Source organism: Schistocerca americana, chromosome 1, assembly GCF_021461395.2.
Source record: "Schistocerca americana isolate TAMUIC-IGC-003095 chromosome 1, iqSchAmer2.1, whole genome shotgun sequence".
Lineage (NCBI taxonomy): Eukaryota > Metazoa > Arthropoda > Insecta > Orthoptera > Acrididae > Schistocerca > Schistocerca americana.
Genome location: NC_060119.1, coordinates 891,855,269 through 891,874,525, shown reverse-complemented (window position 1 = coordinate 891,874,525; position 19,257 = coordinate 891,855,269). Strand labels below are relative to the sequence as shown.

The window sequence follows — 19,257 nt, the reverse complement described above, 5'->3', positions numbered from 1 at the left end:
CAGATTCGATCCTGGGCCGACGCGCCTAGCTGAGTTCAGCAAGCAGTGCATTACTGCTCATCAAGTTCTTAATACACAAAGCACACTCAGTTAATCCATATAACCTAGACAAGTAAATAGCTGTTAGTTTTTATTCGTAAATATTATGGCACGTAATTCTGCACCAACATAAACTTCCAAAAATACATCTGTCACTGAGTGGGGGGAAAAAAAAGAAAAAGGAAAAACCAATGGCACCATATTTCAGTTCTTTGGTGTACTATGAAACAAACAGCACCTCCTATTGGTTCTTTGGTACACTACACCTTCATGAATAAACATGCAAACCACTAAACTGACCAGACCATTTTAGACAAAAACTTTAAATCACGATACCTGTTTTTTCCAAGATCCCATTATGATGAAACAGAGCCTATACGTTGCCCATGAAAACTCATCTAATAATTTTGGAGATCTGAGGGTTCAAACAGATGGATATGATGATTATATTATTGGTATAGATAGCAGCAGACCTAAACAGGTTTTATTATACGATGAAAGTTGATCTAAATGTATGCAATGCTTTGATTTAAGCCTAGATAGTTTAATACAAAAAGATTTATTAAAAATAAAATCTGAGAGCAAAACATTAAAGCTTCTTAATCCATAGTGTGGTCATTGTGCAATTCCACTTATTAAGTCACAGTCAAGTCTCCCCTTAATTGAAATTGTGACACAAATTTAAGATTTTATTTTCATTTGTATTTGAATAATAGATGTATAATTAAAAAGGCACTCACCTCAACACAGCTTTCAATTTCTGGGAATTCATCCATAACACCGATACCACTCTGGAAAAAGAGACAGTAAGAACTAATTAAGAAAAATACATGAGTGGAACATCAACTCAGCTGAGGCACGACATAGTCATTATGTGAATTATACACACACATTTTGCAATGTCACAGTAAATGAACTGTACAACTAGCATTAAAACAATTTTAACTTCTATTCCCCCATACTTTCTGGCACAGTATGCTAGAAATTAAGAGGATTTCATTTGTTTTGTTTTGTTTTATCAGATAAAAGTAGATTAGGGCTACTGAGTGAGGCTGAATAAGGTAAACAGGGCAACAGACTAGAGCAATAGGTCATCTTGACCGCCAGTCCCAGTTGTCAGTACAATGAAAAGTGACAGATGAAGTAAGTTGCTCTACTAGCAGATTTTTAATGTCACCTGTTTCTATTGCTACATGGGATAATGTGTAATTTTCCTTTTTGCCGATTTAGTGTGCCGTACAATACTGAGCTACACCAAGAAACTCAGTTTGCAGTGGCATTATGCTATAAAACATGGAACAGAATATGACTGTGTTGATGGTGAGTGCTAAGCAGTAATTTTTTTTATCTAAAAGCACACCTGTCAAACAAAATACGTTATTTCATCAGGTTGTCTTCCATTCAGAAAGTTGTTGCACTCAGTGACTGTTATTGACTTGTAAATTATAGATTGCAGCGATCAGTCATCCTTTTTAATTTTTTTTTATTTTTATTTTATTGTACAGATCTAGATTTTGGCTAAAAGCTAGCCATTCTCAATGTACTATGATTTTCACTCAATGCATGTAATTCCCTGTTGGTCAGGCTTCATCCACAGTTTACTGAATACTCAGTCAGTATTCAATGAACTGTGGATGAAGCCCGACCAACAGGGAATTACATGCACTGAGCAAAAATAATAATGCATTGATAATGGCTAGCTTCTTAGCCGAAATCTAGACCTGCACAATAAAATTTAAAAAGGACGACTGATCGCTGCAATCTATAATTTACAAATACGTTATTTCATTTACCCGTGTGGAGTTGCTAGTCTCCCATTGGGCACCTCCCCAGGTGGAGGATTGGGAATGTTCACCAGATATGGTGGACAATGGGGAAATAAAATACCCAGGGCAGACCAAAACTAGCAAAGCAATAACTGTTGCCTTGCAGTTGGGTCTCCAAACGCTAAAGGAAGAAAACCCTGATTAAAACTCACCCATCCCCCAGTAGGGGTTGGACACAGGGTTGACACTGCTCTGTAAAAAACAATTGTGGCGAAACTTCTACAAAGTAAAGTCGGACGGATGAAGGAAGACAGGCCTGGCATGGAAGAGGTCAAAGAGGATGGAATACAAGTAAATAAAGAGGGAAAATAAGGAAGAAGAGAAATATAAGGCGTAAATCAGATCTATATACTGCTACTTGGAATGTGAGATCCCTATATCGACCAGGAGCACTGAAAGTAATGCTGGATCAAATAATGAATCTGAAGCAAAATATAATAGCACTACAAGAAATTAGGTGGACAGGGAGTGAAGTTTTAGAGAAGAAAGAGGCGATTATATTCTATAGCTGCAGCGAAAGAAATCATGAGCTGGGGACAGGATTTGTTGTACACCATCAATTAAAGCATTTGGTAATAGTGTTTACACCCATTAGTCCAAGATTGGGCATTAATTATGGAGTAGTTACAGAATTTCCCCTTTATCCCGAGTGTTGACTCAGGATAATGTGGAAATTCTTTAACTACTCCATAATTAATGCCCATGCACCAGCAGAAGAATCCGAAGAAGAAGAAGAAGAAGAAGAAGAAGAAGAAGAAGAAGAAGTATTCCATGAATCTTTGGAAAGAGTATATGATGAGTACCCAGGGAATAATATTAAAATAATAGCCGGAGACTTAAATGCTCAGGTGGGGAAAGAACAGATTTATAGACCGATAATTGGCCCCCACAGCAAACACGCAACAAGTAATGAGAACGGAACAAGGCTTATGCTGTTCACAGAATCTATAAATATGGTAATAGGATCAACACTGTTCCCACATAAAGAAATACATAAGGGAACATGGAACTTACAGGATGGAAACAAAGTAAAACAGATCGACTATGTGTTGATAGATTTGAGACACAAATCGGACCTATTGGACGTGAGGAATCCCAGAGGCCCAAACATAGATACAGATCATTTTCTGGTATGGGCACGGGTGAGGGCAAGGATATCTAACACAGAAATATAATATAACAACTTTAGAATCAGTGGAAGTTAGAGAACAGTATCAAGAGAAGATAGCTCTGATTCTGGAAAATGCTGGAGAATATAACAATATCGAGGATCAGTGGGAAGCTATAAAAAAGACAGTGGAGACATCGGCGAGAGAGATACTTGGAATTGTGACAAGATAAGTAAGACTATCATGGTTTGATACTGAATGCGAAATAGTAACTGAAGAGAAGAACAAAGCATATAGAAGGACACTGCGATCACAATGTACGAGGAGGATAGTAGAAGAATACAAAGAAAAACGGAGGATTGAAAAGAGGACTCACCAAAGAAAAAAAGAGAGAATGGATGAAAGCAAGTGTCCAAAAAATGGAGCTCATGAGAAGCAAAAATTATATAAGAAAATTCTATAGAGAGGTGAATGCGGCACGGAAGCCTTTTGCTAGTAAAACAAGATTAATAAAAGATGAGACAGGGAATATAATAAGTGAAGAGAAGGGAATATGCAAAAGATGGCACAGGTATTTTGATAGTCTCCTCAACCCTAGAATAACTATACCAGAGAATCCAATTGACAAGAATGGTAAAGAGGACCCAGACAGCAACACTACCCTATCAAATATAGAAGAAGTGAAAACTGCCATGAAGAAATTGAAAAACAACAAGGCGGCAGGGACAGATGGTATTTCAGCAGAATTGTTTAAGCAAGGAGGCAGAGAACTGGAACAAAGCCTTCTGAAAATGGTCAACAGAACATGGGAAGAGGAGAAAATGCCCCAACAATGGAAAGATGGTGTCATATGTCCCATATATAAGAAAGGAGATAAGATGGAGAGTGGCAATTAGAGAGGGATCACACTACTTAATTTGAGATTTTAAATATTCTCTAATATACTATTCTACAGAATACTCCTGATCATACAGAGGAAGACGGGGCCATACCAATGCGGATTCCTTCCTGGAAAGTCAACTATGGATCAAATATTCACCTTAAGACAAATCCTGGAAAAACAAACGAATATGGGGTTGGCTCGCATCACCTCTTTATAGTCATGATAGCATAAATAGAGAGCAGTTATATCAAGCTCTAGATGAACTGGGAATCTCGAGAAAGTTGGTAAGGCTGGTGAGGATGACAATGAGCGAAACAAGGTAGTGTAAAAATGGTTCAAATGGCTCTGAGCACTAGGCGACTTAACTTCTGAGGTCATCAGTCGCCTAGAACTTAGAACTAATTAAACCTAACTAACCTAAGGACGTCACACACATCCATGCCCGAGGCAGGATTCGAACCTGCGACCGCAGCGGTCTCTCGGTTCCGGACTGTAGCGCCTAGAACCGCACGGCCACTCCGGCCGGCAAGGTAGTGTAAGAATAGGAGGAATGTTGTCATGCATTGGCATATCTTCTCTTTAATGCTGCCCTGGAAAAGGTGATGAGAAATGCACACCTTCTGAATACAGGAACGATCTTCTATAAATCAGTGCAGATACTGGCCTATGCAAATGACAGATATAATAGCAAGAACCCAAAAAGCAATGGAAGAGACATTTACAGCTCTTGAACAGGCTAGTAGGAACATGGGGTTAATTATTAATGAACAAAAAACAAAACGTATGGCAGCTGGAACAGCACACAGAGAAATTATTCCAAATGCAATAACAATGGGCGATTATACATTTGAGAGAGTTGAACATTTCAAGTACCTGGGCTCAACAGTTATGCATCTAAATGATACCTCCTATGAAATTAAGCAGAGATAAATACGAGCCAATAGAGCCTATTTTACCCATGATAGCTTTCATTACTGGCTGGAATCTTTATGAGTACAACAGAGTGGCGTTCGGGTTTTCCATAAGTGCCACAGTCCTATCTAGAATTTTAGGTCATGTGTTTGCCGGGTTAAAATTTATATGTATTTATCATTGCTTTGATGACCTAGTGATCTTTAGTGAGAATATCAAATGACATCTTGAGCATATTAGGGAGGTTTGGAGTGTCTAAGGAAGGCTGGGTTCACTGTTTAGCTGGTCAAAGTCAAGTTTGCCCAACCTGAAATTTCCATTTTAGGACACCTAGTTTCCAGCTAGAGGGTAGAGGCAGATAAAAGCTGTACGGAAGCCATTGGCTCATTTCTTCCTCCAAAGGATACAAAAGGAGTAGCATGTTATATTGGGATGCTAAATTATTTTTAGGAAATGCATATCTAACTTTACCCAGTTGGTGGCTCCCTTAAATGATCTTAGGAAGAAAGGGAGAAAATTTGAGTGGGTCCCATCCCAAGAAGCTGCGAGTGAGGTGTTAGAAAGCCACTTTATTGAGCGCTCCAGTATTGGTAATTCCTGGTTTTAACAAGGAGTTCATGGTGTTGACTGATGCTTTAATGTCAGGTGTCGCTGCTGTCCTTTTGCACGAGGAGGACAGAGGGTGCTGCGCTACTCTGTACACTTCACGTGCTCTCTCCCTGCTAGAAACAAAGTACTCCACGTATGAGTTTGAGGCACTGGCAGTGTTATCTGCATTTGAATAATTAGAATCTATCTCTAACACCGTCCATTCGTATTGGAAATGAATAACCAGGCCCTAAGCTGGATGTTGGCATGACCAAGGCGTATTGGGTGCATCGCTAGATGGGCAGTGAGAATTTTGGCGTTCCTGTTCCGAGTAAGGCACATACGAGGCACAGAGAATATCGTTGTGGACAGTGAGCAGTGTGGTCGGAGATGAGCAAGATCGGTTCCCAGTTGAGGAAGTAGGTGGATCAGATGAATCTGATCATATAATTTGTCTGATCTTAAGTGGTGTTCACTTCTCTTTAAAGAGAAAGGGAAATCGATTAAGCTACACTCTCTGAGAGGGAACATTCTGTGTGACACGGTACGACGGAGCAGACATAAAATTGTCTTGCCCAAGAATTTGGTACCTCTGGTTTTTCAGTACTTTCGTGAACACCCGGTGGGCAGTCGTCTCAGTGTTTTCAAGACCAGAAAGAAGATTAGGGAGCATTTTATTTGGAAGTCCATGTACAAAGAGATAAGGGCCCTGGTGGCATGTTGTAAGACATGCACCATTAAGAAACCAGCATTGAATACCCCCTAAGGGTTCCTGGCATCTGATTTAATAAATTGGCCTATAGAGAGGATGCACGGAGACTATGTTGGGACATTCCCATGGTCATGAGATGGGAACCGCTATATGTTAGTAAGCGTAGGCGCATTTTTGCGATTTTTTTGGTTCATCCTGACGCATGGCACGACATCCCAGATTACTTCGGATGCCTTTAGTCAATATTTGGCAACTTTGGGCTATGCATCATACAAGTTACGGATAATGCTCCTAACTTTACTTCAGTGGCCTACCACAATTTTTGTTTTGAGGCTGGAATCAGTCATATTACTAGAACGGCATACTACCCCAATCCCTCATTTGCAGAGAGTAAACCAAAATTTGCAGGTGGCCCTTATCGTCTTCCATAATGCAGACAGTACCTAGTGGGACAGCTCACTGCCCTGATTGGGGTATACTTTTAATACAGCTGCACATGAAGCTCACAAGCAAACCCCAATGGCCCTGGTGTTCACGTTCAAGCCCACTTCTCCCTTATCTAATTTGTGGTTGTTGGATGGCCTACTGCGGGAGAAAGCTGATGCTGCACAAATACAGGTGAATTGGAAACGTGGCAAGAGAAATCTTAAGGTAGCACATAAGAGGTTAGAGTGCCGCTACAATGTTGGAAAATGGCCAATCTCAGTAAGCCAGGTGACAAGATTTGGGTTAAAAACTTTGTAGCAGTGAGTTGGGAAGAGGCGCGATAAGATATAGGGTGATGGGAAAACTCTTACCCAGATTTGTGGATTTTTGAGCCGTGTCTGAACCCCTTGCTCTGTAACACTGGTCATCTTGCTCATTGAAAACCCAAAGACCAAGTGAATTTTTAGGGTCCATATTTCTCAGATTAAACTTTTCCATGAGGATGATGTCCCCAGTAATAGCTAGTCTGTTTAATGTCACTCACTGCAAAGATTTTTAATAAACTTTTTCATCTTATGTCCGTGTTTGTGAAATTACTTTCAAGAGTCTTAATAGTATGGTACTACAGTGCCGTGGCCACGTGACTAATGCCAGTGTACGTGTTTCAGTATTCTGCACCCTAAGAGGGGGGGCGGGGGGGGTTGCAGTTGGATTCCAGCACCAATGGCCACCCCTTGGAATTCCTGCTGAGTGGTGCCTCCGGCAGTCGCAACGTCATAGAGGGTGCTCCCGGGATCAGTCATGTCTGTGCTGCTGGAGTGACAGAAACTTCTGGAGTGGGATGACAAAAACTTCCACTGCAACAGACAGTGGATGAATTTTGGCTGCACTCTTTGCCTTGGTGATTTGTTGGACTAGTCGGGGCACATGGTTGGTCATCCGGAGTTTCCAAGCCATTATTGGATCGAGTGGGCATGAAGAATTTCATTGGAACTGCTGTTTACTGCCATTTGCCTATTTGTGGACTGAGTGACGTTAAACAGCCACATAAAAAAAAGATGATGTTGGTCGAGATGGCCATTTGCAACTGTTAGCCTATGTGGAATCACATGGTTGTTACAGCTTGTAAAAGTGCATTTACTGCTCACACAATTAAGCGACTTCATTGTAGTAAAATACATTATGTTGAGTACTCTGTATCTTGTTATTCATTTGATTGTTTTGAAAAAGGTGTCGTTCACATTTTGGAAGGAGGGCTGTATATAAATAATGCTAATGTGTGAGCTATCAGTTCGGAGTAATATTAGACTTGTCTATTGTGTAAGGATTACCTGTGGTCGTTGGGTATTATTATTCCGGAATTATTTATTCTGGAATGCAGGACGGTGAACTCAGTGCGTAAATTTTAATCTTTCTTGTAAATTGCTGGTGAGATCCCTGCTCAATGCTCTTAAAAGCTGTACTAAAAATAAATAAATAAATTGTGCGGCAAAATTATTTTATCGATTCTCTTCTAAGGCTAAATGGGGGTTCAGCTCCTGAGTTTTCTGTTAAAATATTTGTGTCCAATAAAAGCATGAAACTTTGTTCTCTAGAATGTCATTATGTATGTTTGTAAACCCCAGCACCACCACTCAATTGCAATGTCACAATGCGGAAGTTATTTCTCATGCTCCACATTTATAATGAGGACATCCATTTTCAGGTCAACATCTGGGAATTTATTCAGGTCTGGGCCCAAGTTGTCTCTGCCACTGAGGTGTCTGATGACCTATGGGGACACTTCTAGTCACTCTCTGTGGGCAGTTCTTGTTCACAGCAGCCTTCAATCTTGTTACGCAGCTCATTGCATTATTTGTTGTCGAGCTTAAATTTTTGGCCTTGATGTCTACACACCTTTTGAGTTTCCTATCTCCAATAAAATTAAGATTGTATCCACCACAGTCCTTTTCCAGAAACTGGACAATATTTGCTTGACTTCTGCATTTCTATTTAAGCTGGATCCGAGGTGTGCTTCAGATATGCAGGTGCACCTCACCCTTCAGCCAGACACCACATCTCATTTTTATCATGCCAAACCCATTCAAGTGGTGTGGCGTTGAAGTAAGTGTTTGATTGTATCCCGGATGCTTGAGTTACTGAGCCTGTGAAAACTAGTGTATGGGTCGTCCCACTTGTCATAATCGGGAAGACTGATGATTCTCTTCAATTACGAGGTGATTTCAAGGCTCCCATCAATGCTCAATCACCGGTCAAAACTTATTTTATTCCCCAGACAGAAGACCTCCAGACTAAACTTGCTGATGGGGAATACTACACAATGGTTGCCCTAGCCACTGCTTACTTTCAGTTGCCCTTAGATGAGGAATCTCAGAACATTTTTGTCATTCACACACTCTTTAGATTATACAAGTATGATGACTCATTTGGCACTACTTCGGCCCCACAATTTTCTAATGGTATCTGGAACAACAGAGACAGCAGATTCCACATTGTAGGAATTATCTGGATGATCTCATCGTTATGGGAACCTGTACACCCTCTTTACAACTGTGCATACATCTGTCTGCATTGCCATGTGGAGAAGTGTCAATTTTTTCAACCAGAAGTGGAATATTTGGGGTATTGACCCACCACAGACAGAATCAGGCCAACTGACTGGAATGTTGCTGTCATCAGTTCCCTTTCCCATCCAATGAAATTACTCAAACTGCTGGTGTTCTTGGGAAAAGTCAACTATTGCTCTAGTTCCTACCCCAAGCAGCCCACATTGTGCAGTGCCTGTCTCTTGCATAGAAAGCTAGTACAACTGGACCCCTGCCTATGACGAGGGTTTTACCCAACTAAAAACCATGCCGAATTCTGCCCTTTGCATCACTTGCCTTGTGCCTTTCTTTCCCAAACATCTGTTGGTTGTGGCAGCTGACCCATCTGCCTATGTCACAGGGGTGGTTCTCGCGCACAATAATGAGCGTGGCTCCAAACAGCCAACTGTATATGCATCCAAGATGCTACACCTGCACAGTATAACTACTCACAGATTGAAAAGGAGGTACTGACAATAGTGTTTGATGTTAAATTTCTTGTCTACTTTTTTAGGGCAAAGTTCTCATTAAGGATAGCTAGCCCTTGGTTACTAATTCAGACCCACAATCCAGCCGTCCGAAGCGAATGGCTCAATGCCTGCAGTGATGGGCATAATTCTTGACCCCATTTAATAATACCATGTAGTTTAAGCCCATGCACAACATTCTAAAGCTGATGCCTTGTCGTGCCTATCCTGATTTCGACCAACAGGGGGTCCTCTGCTTCCACGTTGATACTGCATGACAACAAACATTTGACAGTTTCCCTATAATGGCCACATGTTGCCCATGCCACACGCCGTGACCCCACCCTGCAGCAAGTCCTCTGGTACGTGACCCGTGGCTGGCCGACCTACCATCTCACCCAATGGTTGGCAACCACGATCAATACCTGGAAACACATTTCTCACTGACTCTAGGTTGTCGATGAAATCATTCTCTTGGATACTAGGACTGAGATGCAGTGCATGATAATTCCCTGAGCTTATTGCACCAGGGATACTGGGGATGTCCTGCATGAAGGTATCGGCTCATCAATATGTGTATTGTCTGGATATCAATAGCAACATCGAGAGAATTGTCTGTGGCTGCACGGTGTGTGTCGGCACCCCCAAATCATTTTCTCCCTGGCCTACAGCCCATCGTTCTTGGCACTGCATCCACCTTGATTTTCACAGGCACCTTTTTGGGATCGGTGTGGTTGCTCGTCATAGATGCCTACTCAAAGTACCCATATGTGGTACGCATGGTGTTCACCACGACCAACACCACCATCATTAATCTGGCCCATGTTTTGACTGTCAAAGGGTTATCTCCTACTATGGTCTCTGATACTGGGCCCCAATTCACAGATTCTGATTTCAAAGAGTTCTCTGTGACCAATGACATAAAACATTCTCAGCCCTCTGTTCCATTCTCCCTCTGCTGAAGTGGAAGGATTTGTTCGGACCTTTAAGTAACAAACAAAGAAGGCTATTGAATCTTCTGAGCCTACTTTGTTGTTCACCCTGTTTTTGAGCACCTATCACACAACGCTCAATGGCAGTCGTAGTCCCGCTGAGCTGCTGTACAGGTGGCAATGGTGGATTCTGCTTCATCTTGTGACACTGCCCCCTCCTGTACTCCACTCTTGGCCACCTTAGTGTTACACACCTGGTGCAGCCATGTGGGACTCTCTCCTAGGGACTCCTAAGGGAGTACTGTGATTTGGATGCCAGTGATGATAGTAGAGACCCAGATGTGACAGTTTATGTTGGTTAAAACACAGAAGAGGCTCGAGTGCCGCCACCAAAACCAGCTCCAGTCCTGAGTACAGGCGGCACACCTGCTGTCACCCTTCCCCCTCTGCTTTTCAGTAACCATGAAATCCAAGGGTTGGCACTACTGGCAACTGCCAATGACTCCCCATGGACATGTCAGCGCTACCTTCTGCACCCACAAGAATCAGCAGAACCTTCCGGCGATGTCACTACAGACACAGCGAACCGCCCTCCATTCCCTCAAGTGGCAGTCAAAGGGACTGAGTCTTCACCAAACCTCATACCTACTTCATGCCCCTTATGCACAGTCTAGGTTGTTTCCACCTGTGTGCATTTGTTTCAGTGGGAGGGGCAAATTTGGCACCGGGCACTGCAGAAGTTGAATACCTGTCTGCGGAGACTGACTTAAATAGCTGTTAGGTGACACCATGGCCACACTGCGCTGTGCTTGCATTGCAAGAGCTTCACCATCTTGCCATATGAGTGTGGTGACCAAGGGCTTTTCACGCGGCCGGTATATAGGTACAGCACACAGCTGGTCAGTTTAGTGCTCATGCTTGATACTTCTGGATCTATCCTTGCTGTGCTAGGCTGTTTAATTGCCACCTTGCTGGTTATCCAGTTACTCTCTTTCGCTGCATCTCAGATTTATCTCTCTGTTGCTCTTGGCCTTCTTGTTATCGTTGTGATGATGGCTTCATGTAGCACTTCATTGTCATCCTTATCTTGGTCTGTCGTCTTGTCTGCAGCCTGTCTGTCATATTTTGTTTGCCTACCATTAGTTTGAGTAGTAACATTAGGTGTGCAATGGGAATTCCTCTGTTAAATTCAGAGGCGAGAGCAGATAGGTGGAAAGATTACATTGAAATCCTCTTATGAGGGGGAGGACTTGTCTGATGATGTGACAGAAGAAGATAGGAGTCAACAGGGAGGAGATAGGGGGTCAAGTACTTGAGTCAGAATTTACAAGAGCTTTGGAAGATTTAATATTAAATAAGGCATAACAAATAGATAACATTTCATAAAAATTTCTAAAATCTTTGTGGGAAAGTGGCAAGAAAATGACTATTCATGTTGGTGTGTACAATGTATGAGACTGGTGATATATCATTCAACTTTCTGAAAAAACATCATTCACACAATCCCAAAGAGTTCAAGAGCCAACAAATGCAACAATTATCACATAATTAGCTTAACAGCTCTAGCATCCAAGTTGCTGATAAGAATAGTATACAGAAGAATGGAAAAGACAATGAAGAATATGTTAGATGACGATCAGTTTGGCTTTAGGAAAAGTAAAGGCACCAGGGAGGTAGTACTGATGTTGTAGTTGATAATAGAAGCAACACTTGAAGAAAAATCAAAACATGTCCAAAGGATTTGCCAACCTGGAAAATGCATTTGGCAAATGGTGCAAGATGTTCAAAATTCTGAGAAAAATAGGGGTAAGCTACAAGCAAAGATGGATAATATACAGTACGAATAAGAACCAAGAGAGAACATAAGACAAGATGACAAAGAACAAAGTCCTCTTATTAAAAAGGGTGTAAGAAAGGATTTAGTCTTCTGCCACTACTGTTCAATTTATTCATCAAAGAAGTAATGATGGAAATAGAAGAAGGGTTCAAGAGTGGAATTAAAATTCAAGGTGAAAGGATATCAATGATAAGATTCACTGACGACATTGCCATCATTCGTGAAAGTGAAGAAGAATTACACGATATGTTGAATGGAATGAACGGTCTAATGAGTAGAGAATATGGATTGAGAGTAAATCAAAGAAAGATGAAAGTAATGAGAAAAAGCAGAAATGAGACCAATGAGCAGTGAGAAACCATACATTAGGAATAGTGATCACAAAGTAGATGAAGTTAGGAATTCTGCTACATAGGCAGTGAAATAATTCATAATGGACAGCAGAAGAAGGGCATAAAAAGCATACTAGCACTGGCAAAAAGGCACTCCTGGCCAAGACAAGTCTACTCGTATAAAACATAGGCTTTAGTTTGAGGAAGAAATTTCTGAGAATGAGCTTTCAGAGCACAGTATTGCAGTGATACATGGACTGTGGGAGAAGTGGAACAGAAGAGAATTGAAGGTTTTGACATGTGGTGCTACAGAAGAATGCTGAACTATGTGGACTGATAAGGTAACGAATAAGGAGGTTCTCTGCAGAATTGGCAAGGAGAAAAATATATGGAAAACACTGACAAAAATAAGGGAGAGGACATCTGCTAAGACATCAGGGAATAACCTCCATGGTGCTAGAGAAAGCTGTAGAGGGTAAAAACTGTAGAGGAAGACAGAGAATGGAATATATTCAGTAAATAATTGAGGACATCGTTTGTAAGTGTTACTCTGAGGTGAAGAGGTTGGCACGGGATAGGAATTTGTGGCAGGCTGCATCAAAACTGTCAGAAGAATGATGAATAACAAAATAAATGAAAAGAGGGTTACTCTTCTGAACGCAGCTCTCCCATCTGGCAGCTTCCTCCGTTTCTCCATTTCTTCCAGAATTCTGACATGCGCACCAATAGCCAGCTACCTGCGGAAATAGCAACACCGATGTTTAACACAGCAATCTGTAATAGTCTTTATAGATTGCCATAGAAGGAATGGATATTCTGTCCCTGAGATTAGGTCAACACTGTCAAGAGAACTGAGATATGATGCCTTTCAACCAAACCAGGAGGGTCAACACACAGCACAGTTTTCATTCTGTACTGCAACAATTAGTGAAATAGGCAGACCCCTAAACAGACAAGGAATCAGAGCAGTCTTCTGGGCATACAGGAAAAGTGATGTTGCAACCTGCTTAAGATAATATGACCTGAGTGTACCATGGATTTTTGTCACCTATGCAGACAAATGGCAAATGCTGTATTGAACATCACCACCTAAAGCACACAAATTTTAAATAAATAATCAGTAATGACCAAAAGCAGCCATATGAATAAAACACAAGATTATATTTGAAGACATGAGAATTCTGGCTCATGCTTTGAACTACTGGGACTATGATCATGGAACTAGTGGACATTAGATAATGTAATAACAGCTTCAACCGAGACACTGGCTATTCACTTAGCAATGCATGGAAGTGTGTACTTGACAAAGAAGGATCACAAAGGAAAGCTTAAATAGGTTGCTGTCTGAAATGTGTAGCGGCACTCCAAGAAACATTGGACAGCAACCAGGAATGTAATCTATGAACGCAGAGGATGCCACCTTGGCATTTGCCATCTCCATGATGTCACTGTAACGTAATCTAGCCAATCAGATACCACTGGTTAGACGTAAAAGTGGGTACCTTACCAGTTTTGTGACAATCAGACTTAGCTCATGATGAGGATGATGATAAAGAAAGCTCGAGATTTTATCCAGACTTGACATGGCAAGTTCACCGAGAACTTTTCATTCATGGTCTCCATCGCAAAAGACTTCATATCCAAGGTGAATAACAAACAGAAGACCAATCAAAAAGCCTTTCTTCAAAATTTCTGTGAATAGCTACACAACTATGTTCTAAATACTCACTTTGTAAAAGTGAAATACATGTTTTACAATGGAAACAGAACCAGTATGTATTTTTCACATTACTTTCATAATAACTGATGAGTGCACTATTTGTTCTTGATCATGGACACTGTTTCCGCATCAAGAATGAAAATCACTTGATTAATATCAGATACATCCAAATATTTTTAACATTCTAATTCATTGAATTTATACCAGTTTCTAATAACCAGGATTTCAATGAATTATGATCATCTTCAGAACAGCCAGTATCGATGAAAAAGTTTAAAAAATATATTTTTTAAATATCATTTTACTAACACAAACTGAGCTGAAGCTGATCATAACTGATCAAGACTATTTAAAAAAAATAAATAAATAAAAAATAAAAATAAAAGCTTTGCAATTAGAGAGTAATACAAATGCTACAAAATCAAACAGTGGACCACCACACCCTTCAATGTGACAATCTCAAATAATATTAAAAAATTAATTCTGCAAATTTCTCAAGTAAACAACTTACTTCAATAGTGGAATAGTCTACCAAATCAACTTTGTTTCCAACAAGAACCACAGGGCAGCGACGATCTGGATTACATTCTCTTATGAGTGGTAGCCAATATGTAGTTATTTTCTCAAATGATATTTCATCCTCCACGGAATACACAATACATATGACATGGGCGCGTTGAATTTCATCAGTTAACATTTCTTCTGACTGTTCAGCAGCTGGAAAGTAAAAAGGAAATTTAATATAATACTGATGCAAGGATAATACTAGCACTGAGTAGCACACTGTTACATCGAAAAGACTTGATTTAAAACCAGAGCATTGGGTTAAAGTTTCTCATCAGAGAGTTAACAAACAAGCCAGGCTCTTGGGCCGCTATGAACATCTGTTATGTTGTTTGTCAGTCCACATTTGAATAATCTTTCCTAACCTTCCAAACTGCCTAAAATGTCCCCACTATCTTTCATGCCCTCCCCTCCTCAGCCAACATTCTTTCAAATATATAGGGAGAGATGGGATGTGGAAGCTTAAGTTAGTTGCAAGTACAAGCATACTATAGTACAACAACTGCAGTCTGGTCTCAGCAACCAGAGACTGTGGTCATGCATGTGTGAGTTGTATTTGCGTGAATGTGCAGGCGTATGATGTCTATTTCCGATGAAGGTCCTGCTGGCGAAAAGCTCATTTTCTGAAAGTCTTTTTGTTGTGCCTATCTGCGAATCAGCATCACAGCTATATAGTGAGTAGCAACTATTCTTTTCATAATATTGATACTTTCCATCCTGGAGTTTCCATTGTTTAATGCGATAGGACAAGTTTATATGCCTATTAGACCCAAGATGATGAACTTAGTTGTAATGGGTGGACTGAAATGCAATAGTAGAAAACTGGGGAGAAGGAAAAACTGTGGGAGAACATAAACTGGGGAAAGGAATCAAAGGGGATGCCACCTGGTACAATTTTGCACAAAGCACAATTTAATCATTCCTAAAACCTGATTTAATGACCATTTAACATTAGTGTTTGTGGAATGGACATGAAGACAATGGAAGAGTTCAGAAAAATGACATAATAATTAGAAATAGATTCAGAAACAATATTTTAAACTCAGAAACACTGCCAGGAGCTGATGCTGACCACAATTTATTGGTTACAATCTGTAGATTAAAGTCGAATAAATTGAAGGAAGGTAAGAAATTAAGGAGATTAATCTGGATAAACTGAAAACTGATTGACTGAAACAGGAAAAGGAATCCAAGAGAAAACAAATGGGTAGCTTTGAGAGATGAAATAGTGAAGGCAGCACAGGATTCAATCACCAAGGCCAAGTAGAAACCCCTGAATAGCGTACAAGATATTGAATTTAAATGATGAAAAGAGAAAATATAAAAATGCCTCAAGTGAGGCAGGCAAATGGGATTACAGACATCTAAAAATTAGACTGACAGGAAGCGCAACATGGCAAAGTAGGTATGGTTAGGGGACAAATGCACAGCTGCAGAAGTATGCATAATGAGGGCAATGATAGGTGTCGAACATACGAAAATTAAAGAGATCTCTGCAGAAAAGAAAAGCAGATGTATGAATAACAAGGGCTCAGATGGCAAACCAGTACTACGCAAAGAAGAAAATGCTGAAAGGTGGAAGGGATATGTAGAAGGGTCATACAAGGGAAGTGGAATGAAGACAATATTATGGGGAGAGATGATGACATGGATGAAGATAAGATGGGAGGGATGATGTAATTGACAAAGCACTGAAAGACGCAAGTCAAAACAAGGTACCAGGAAGAGACAACATTCCTTCGGTATTATTGATATCCTTATAACATACTGTGAGAAAACTATTCCACATGGTACAGAAGACATAAAAGAATGTTCAGATTTCAAGAAAGATGTAATAAAAGTTTTATCCATTATGGATGAGGAACACTGTGACAATGATGAGGAAAAGTTTTCAGAAGATGTAACATATTCTAAAACACATGGAAGTTGATGCTTGTGGCGAAGTTTGGGTTGTGTTGTGACATGAATGGAAAACATAAATTATCTTTTCCACAGTAATGTGTACACCAGGATTAAACCCATGGATACTAATAACTCTACACCCCCCCCTCCCCCCCCAAATTGCACAATCAAGAAAATTGCGAAATTGCGTACCATATGAAGAAAAGTCACTATGTATCTCTGAACTGGCTACAGTGTAATAAAAATTGAACCACACTAAACATGACTGGTTGTAGTTATTTATGGAAAACTGTAGCAGCTCATGGTCTTGTGGTTAGCGTTGCTGCCTCTTGATCCCCGGCTTCGATTCCAGACCAAGTCAGCGATTTTCTCCACTCGGGACTGACTCTTGTGTGTCGTCGTCGTCATCCTCCTCCTCCTCATCATCATCATCATCATCATCATCATCATCATCATCATCATCATTTCACTTCATTTTTCTGGAAATCTTTAGAATGTCATAATTCCTACTCTACAGGAGGCAGGTACAGACAAGTGTGAATATTACCAAGCCATTTGCTTGATAAGATTACTGAGTTATTTTCACAATGGAAAAATTGGTAGACAATGACCTCAGAGAAGATCAGATGAGTTCCAGAAAAATGTAGGAATGAAGGAGGCCAGAGGCACCCTAAGCTTTACCTAAGACGATTGTCTCAAGAAAGGCAAACCTACATTCATAGTATTTGCAGATTGAGTGAATGCTTTCGACAATGTTGACTGGAATACACTTTAAAATTCTGCAGATAACAGGGAGTAGAAGATTATCTACAACTTGCACAGAAACTAGAGTGCAATTGTAAGACTTGAAGGGCTTTAAATGGAAGCGGTAGTGAACAAGCACGAATGACAGGATTGTAGACTAATGCTGATGTAATTCACTCTTTACATTGAGCAAGCAGTATACAAAACAAAATAAAAATTTGGAAACGAAGCAAAGTTCTGGGAGATGAAATAAAAACTTTGAAGTTTGCTGATTATATCGTAATTCTGTCAGAGATCACAGAGGACTTTGAAGATCAACTGAACGAAATGGATAATAGAAAACTTTCTATAGCCAAGATCACATAAATACTTAGTTATTTTTGACAACCAGTTTCAACAGGCTTTGCTGTCATCTTGTGAGCTTCAAATATTTTTGCTACAAGTCGTGTTCATTGTTAGTTGCATCTTATGCCATGTGGTCATTTTAGTAGATAAAATGTAGCACATTATGCAAAGTTTTATCAAAAATAAAATGTTTACAATCAAAAAACAACTTGTGCACGTGGCCATGTCTGTATGTGTAGTGCTTACAAAACACAGCATACAGTACACTAGCATATAAGTTTACATTAGCTTGACAATGTTTCAATCATTGATGAATTACCTTGGACAGCATACATGATACAACTTCTAACCACTCAATTGTACCATATACACCATCTACAGTGGTTCATCAATGAATGAAACAAGTCAAATTAACGTAAATATATGTGGTATTATACACTACTGGCCATTAAAATTGCTACACTACGAAGATGTGCTACAGACGTGAAATTTAACCGACAGGAAGAAGATGCTGTGATATGCTAATGATTAGCTTTTCACAGCATTCACACAAGGTTGGCACCGGCGGCGACACCTACAACATGCTGACATGAGGAAAGTTTCCAACTGATTTCTCATACACAAACAGCAGTTGCTGGAGTTGCCTGGTGAAACATTGTTGTGATGCCTCGTGTAAGGAGGAGAAATGCGTACCATCATGTTTCAGACTTTGATAAAGGTTGGATTGTAGCCTATCGCGATTGTGGTTTATAAGTATCGCAACATTGCTGCTTGCACTGGTCAAGATCCAATGACTGTCAGAAGAATATGGAATCGATGGGTTCACGAGCGTAATACGGAACGCCATGCTGGATCCCAACGGCCTTGTATCACCAGCAGTCGAAATAACAGGCATCTTATCCGCATGGCTGTAACGGATCGTGCAGCCACGTCTCAATCCCTGAGTCAACAAATTGGGACGTTTGCAAGACAACAACCATCTGCACGAACAGTTCGACGATGTTTGCAGCAGCATGGACTATCAGCTCAGAGACCATGGCTGTGGTTACCCTTGATGCTGCATCACAGACAGGAGCGCTTGCGTGGTGTACTCAACGACGAACCTGGGTGCACGAATGGCAAAATGTCATTTTTTTGGATGAATCCAGGTTCTGTTTACAGCATCATGATGGTCACATCCATGTTTGGCGACACTGCGGTGAACCCACATTGGAAGCATGTATTTGTCAGCGCCATACTGGCGTATCACCCGGCGTGATGGTCTTGGGTGCCATTGGTTACACGTCTCAGTCACCTCTTCTTCGCATTGACGGCACTTTGAACAGTGGACATTA

General features: G+C 40.6%; 1 protein-coding gene across 3 annotated transcripts in view; it reads right to left on the bottom strand.

Moving 5' to 3' along the window:
- Nucleotides 1–19,257, bottom strand: part of LOC124614497 (mitochondrial Rho GTPase) — a 174,965-nt gene that overhangs the window by 117,700 nt on the left and 38,008 nt on the right. For all 3 annotated transcript variants that reach the window (XM_047142948.1, XM_047142949.1, XM_047142950.1), the window contains exons 3-4: nucleotides 14,880–15,085; nucleotides 780–830 (exon numbers count right to left, since the gene is read on the bottom strand). In XM_047142948.1, the coding sequence (XP_046998904.1) occupies nucleotides 780–830; nucleotides 14,880–15,085 (257 nt within the window). The remainder of the gene's footprint in view (nucleotides 1–779; nucleotides 831–14,879; nucleotides 15,086–19,257) is intronic.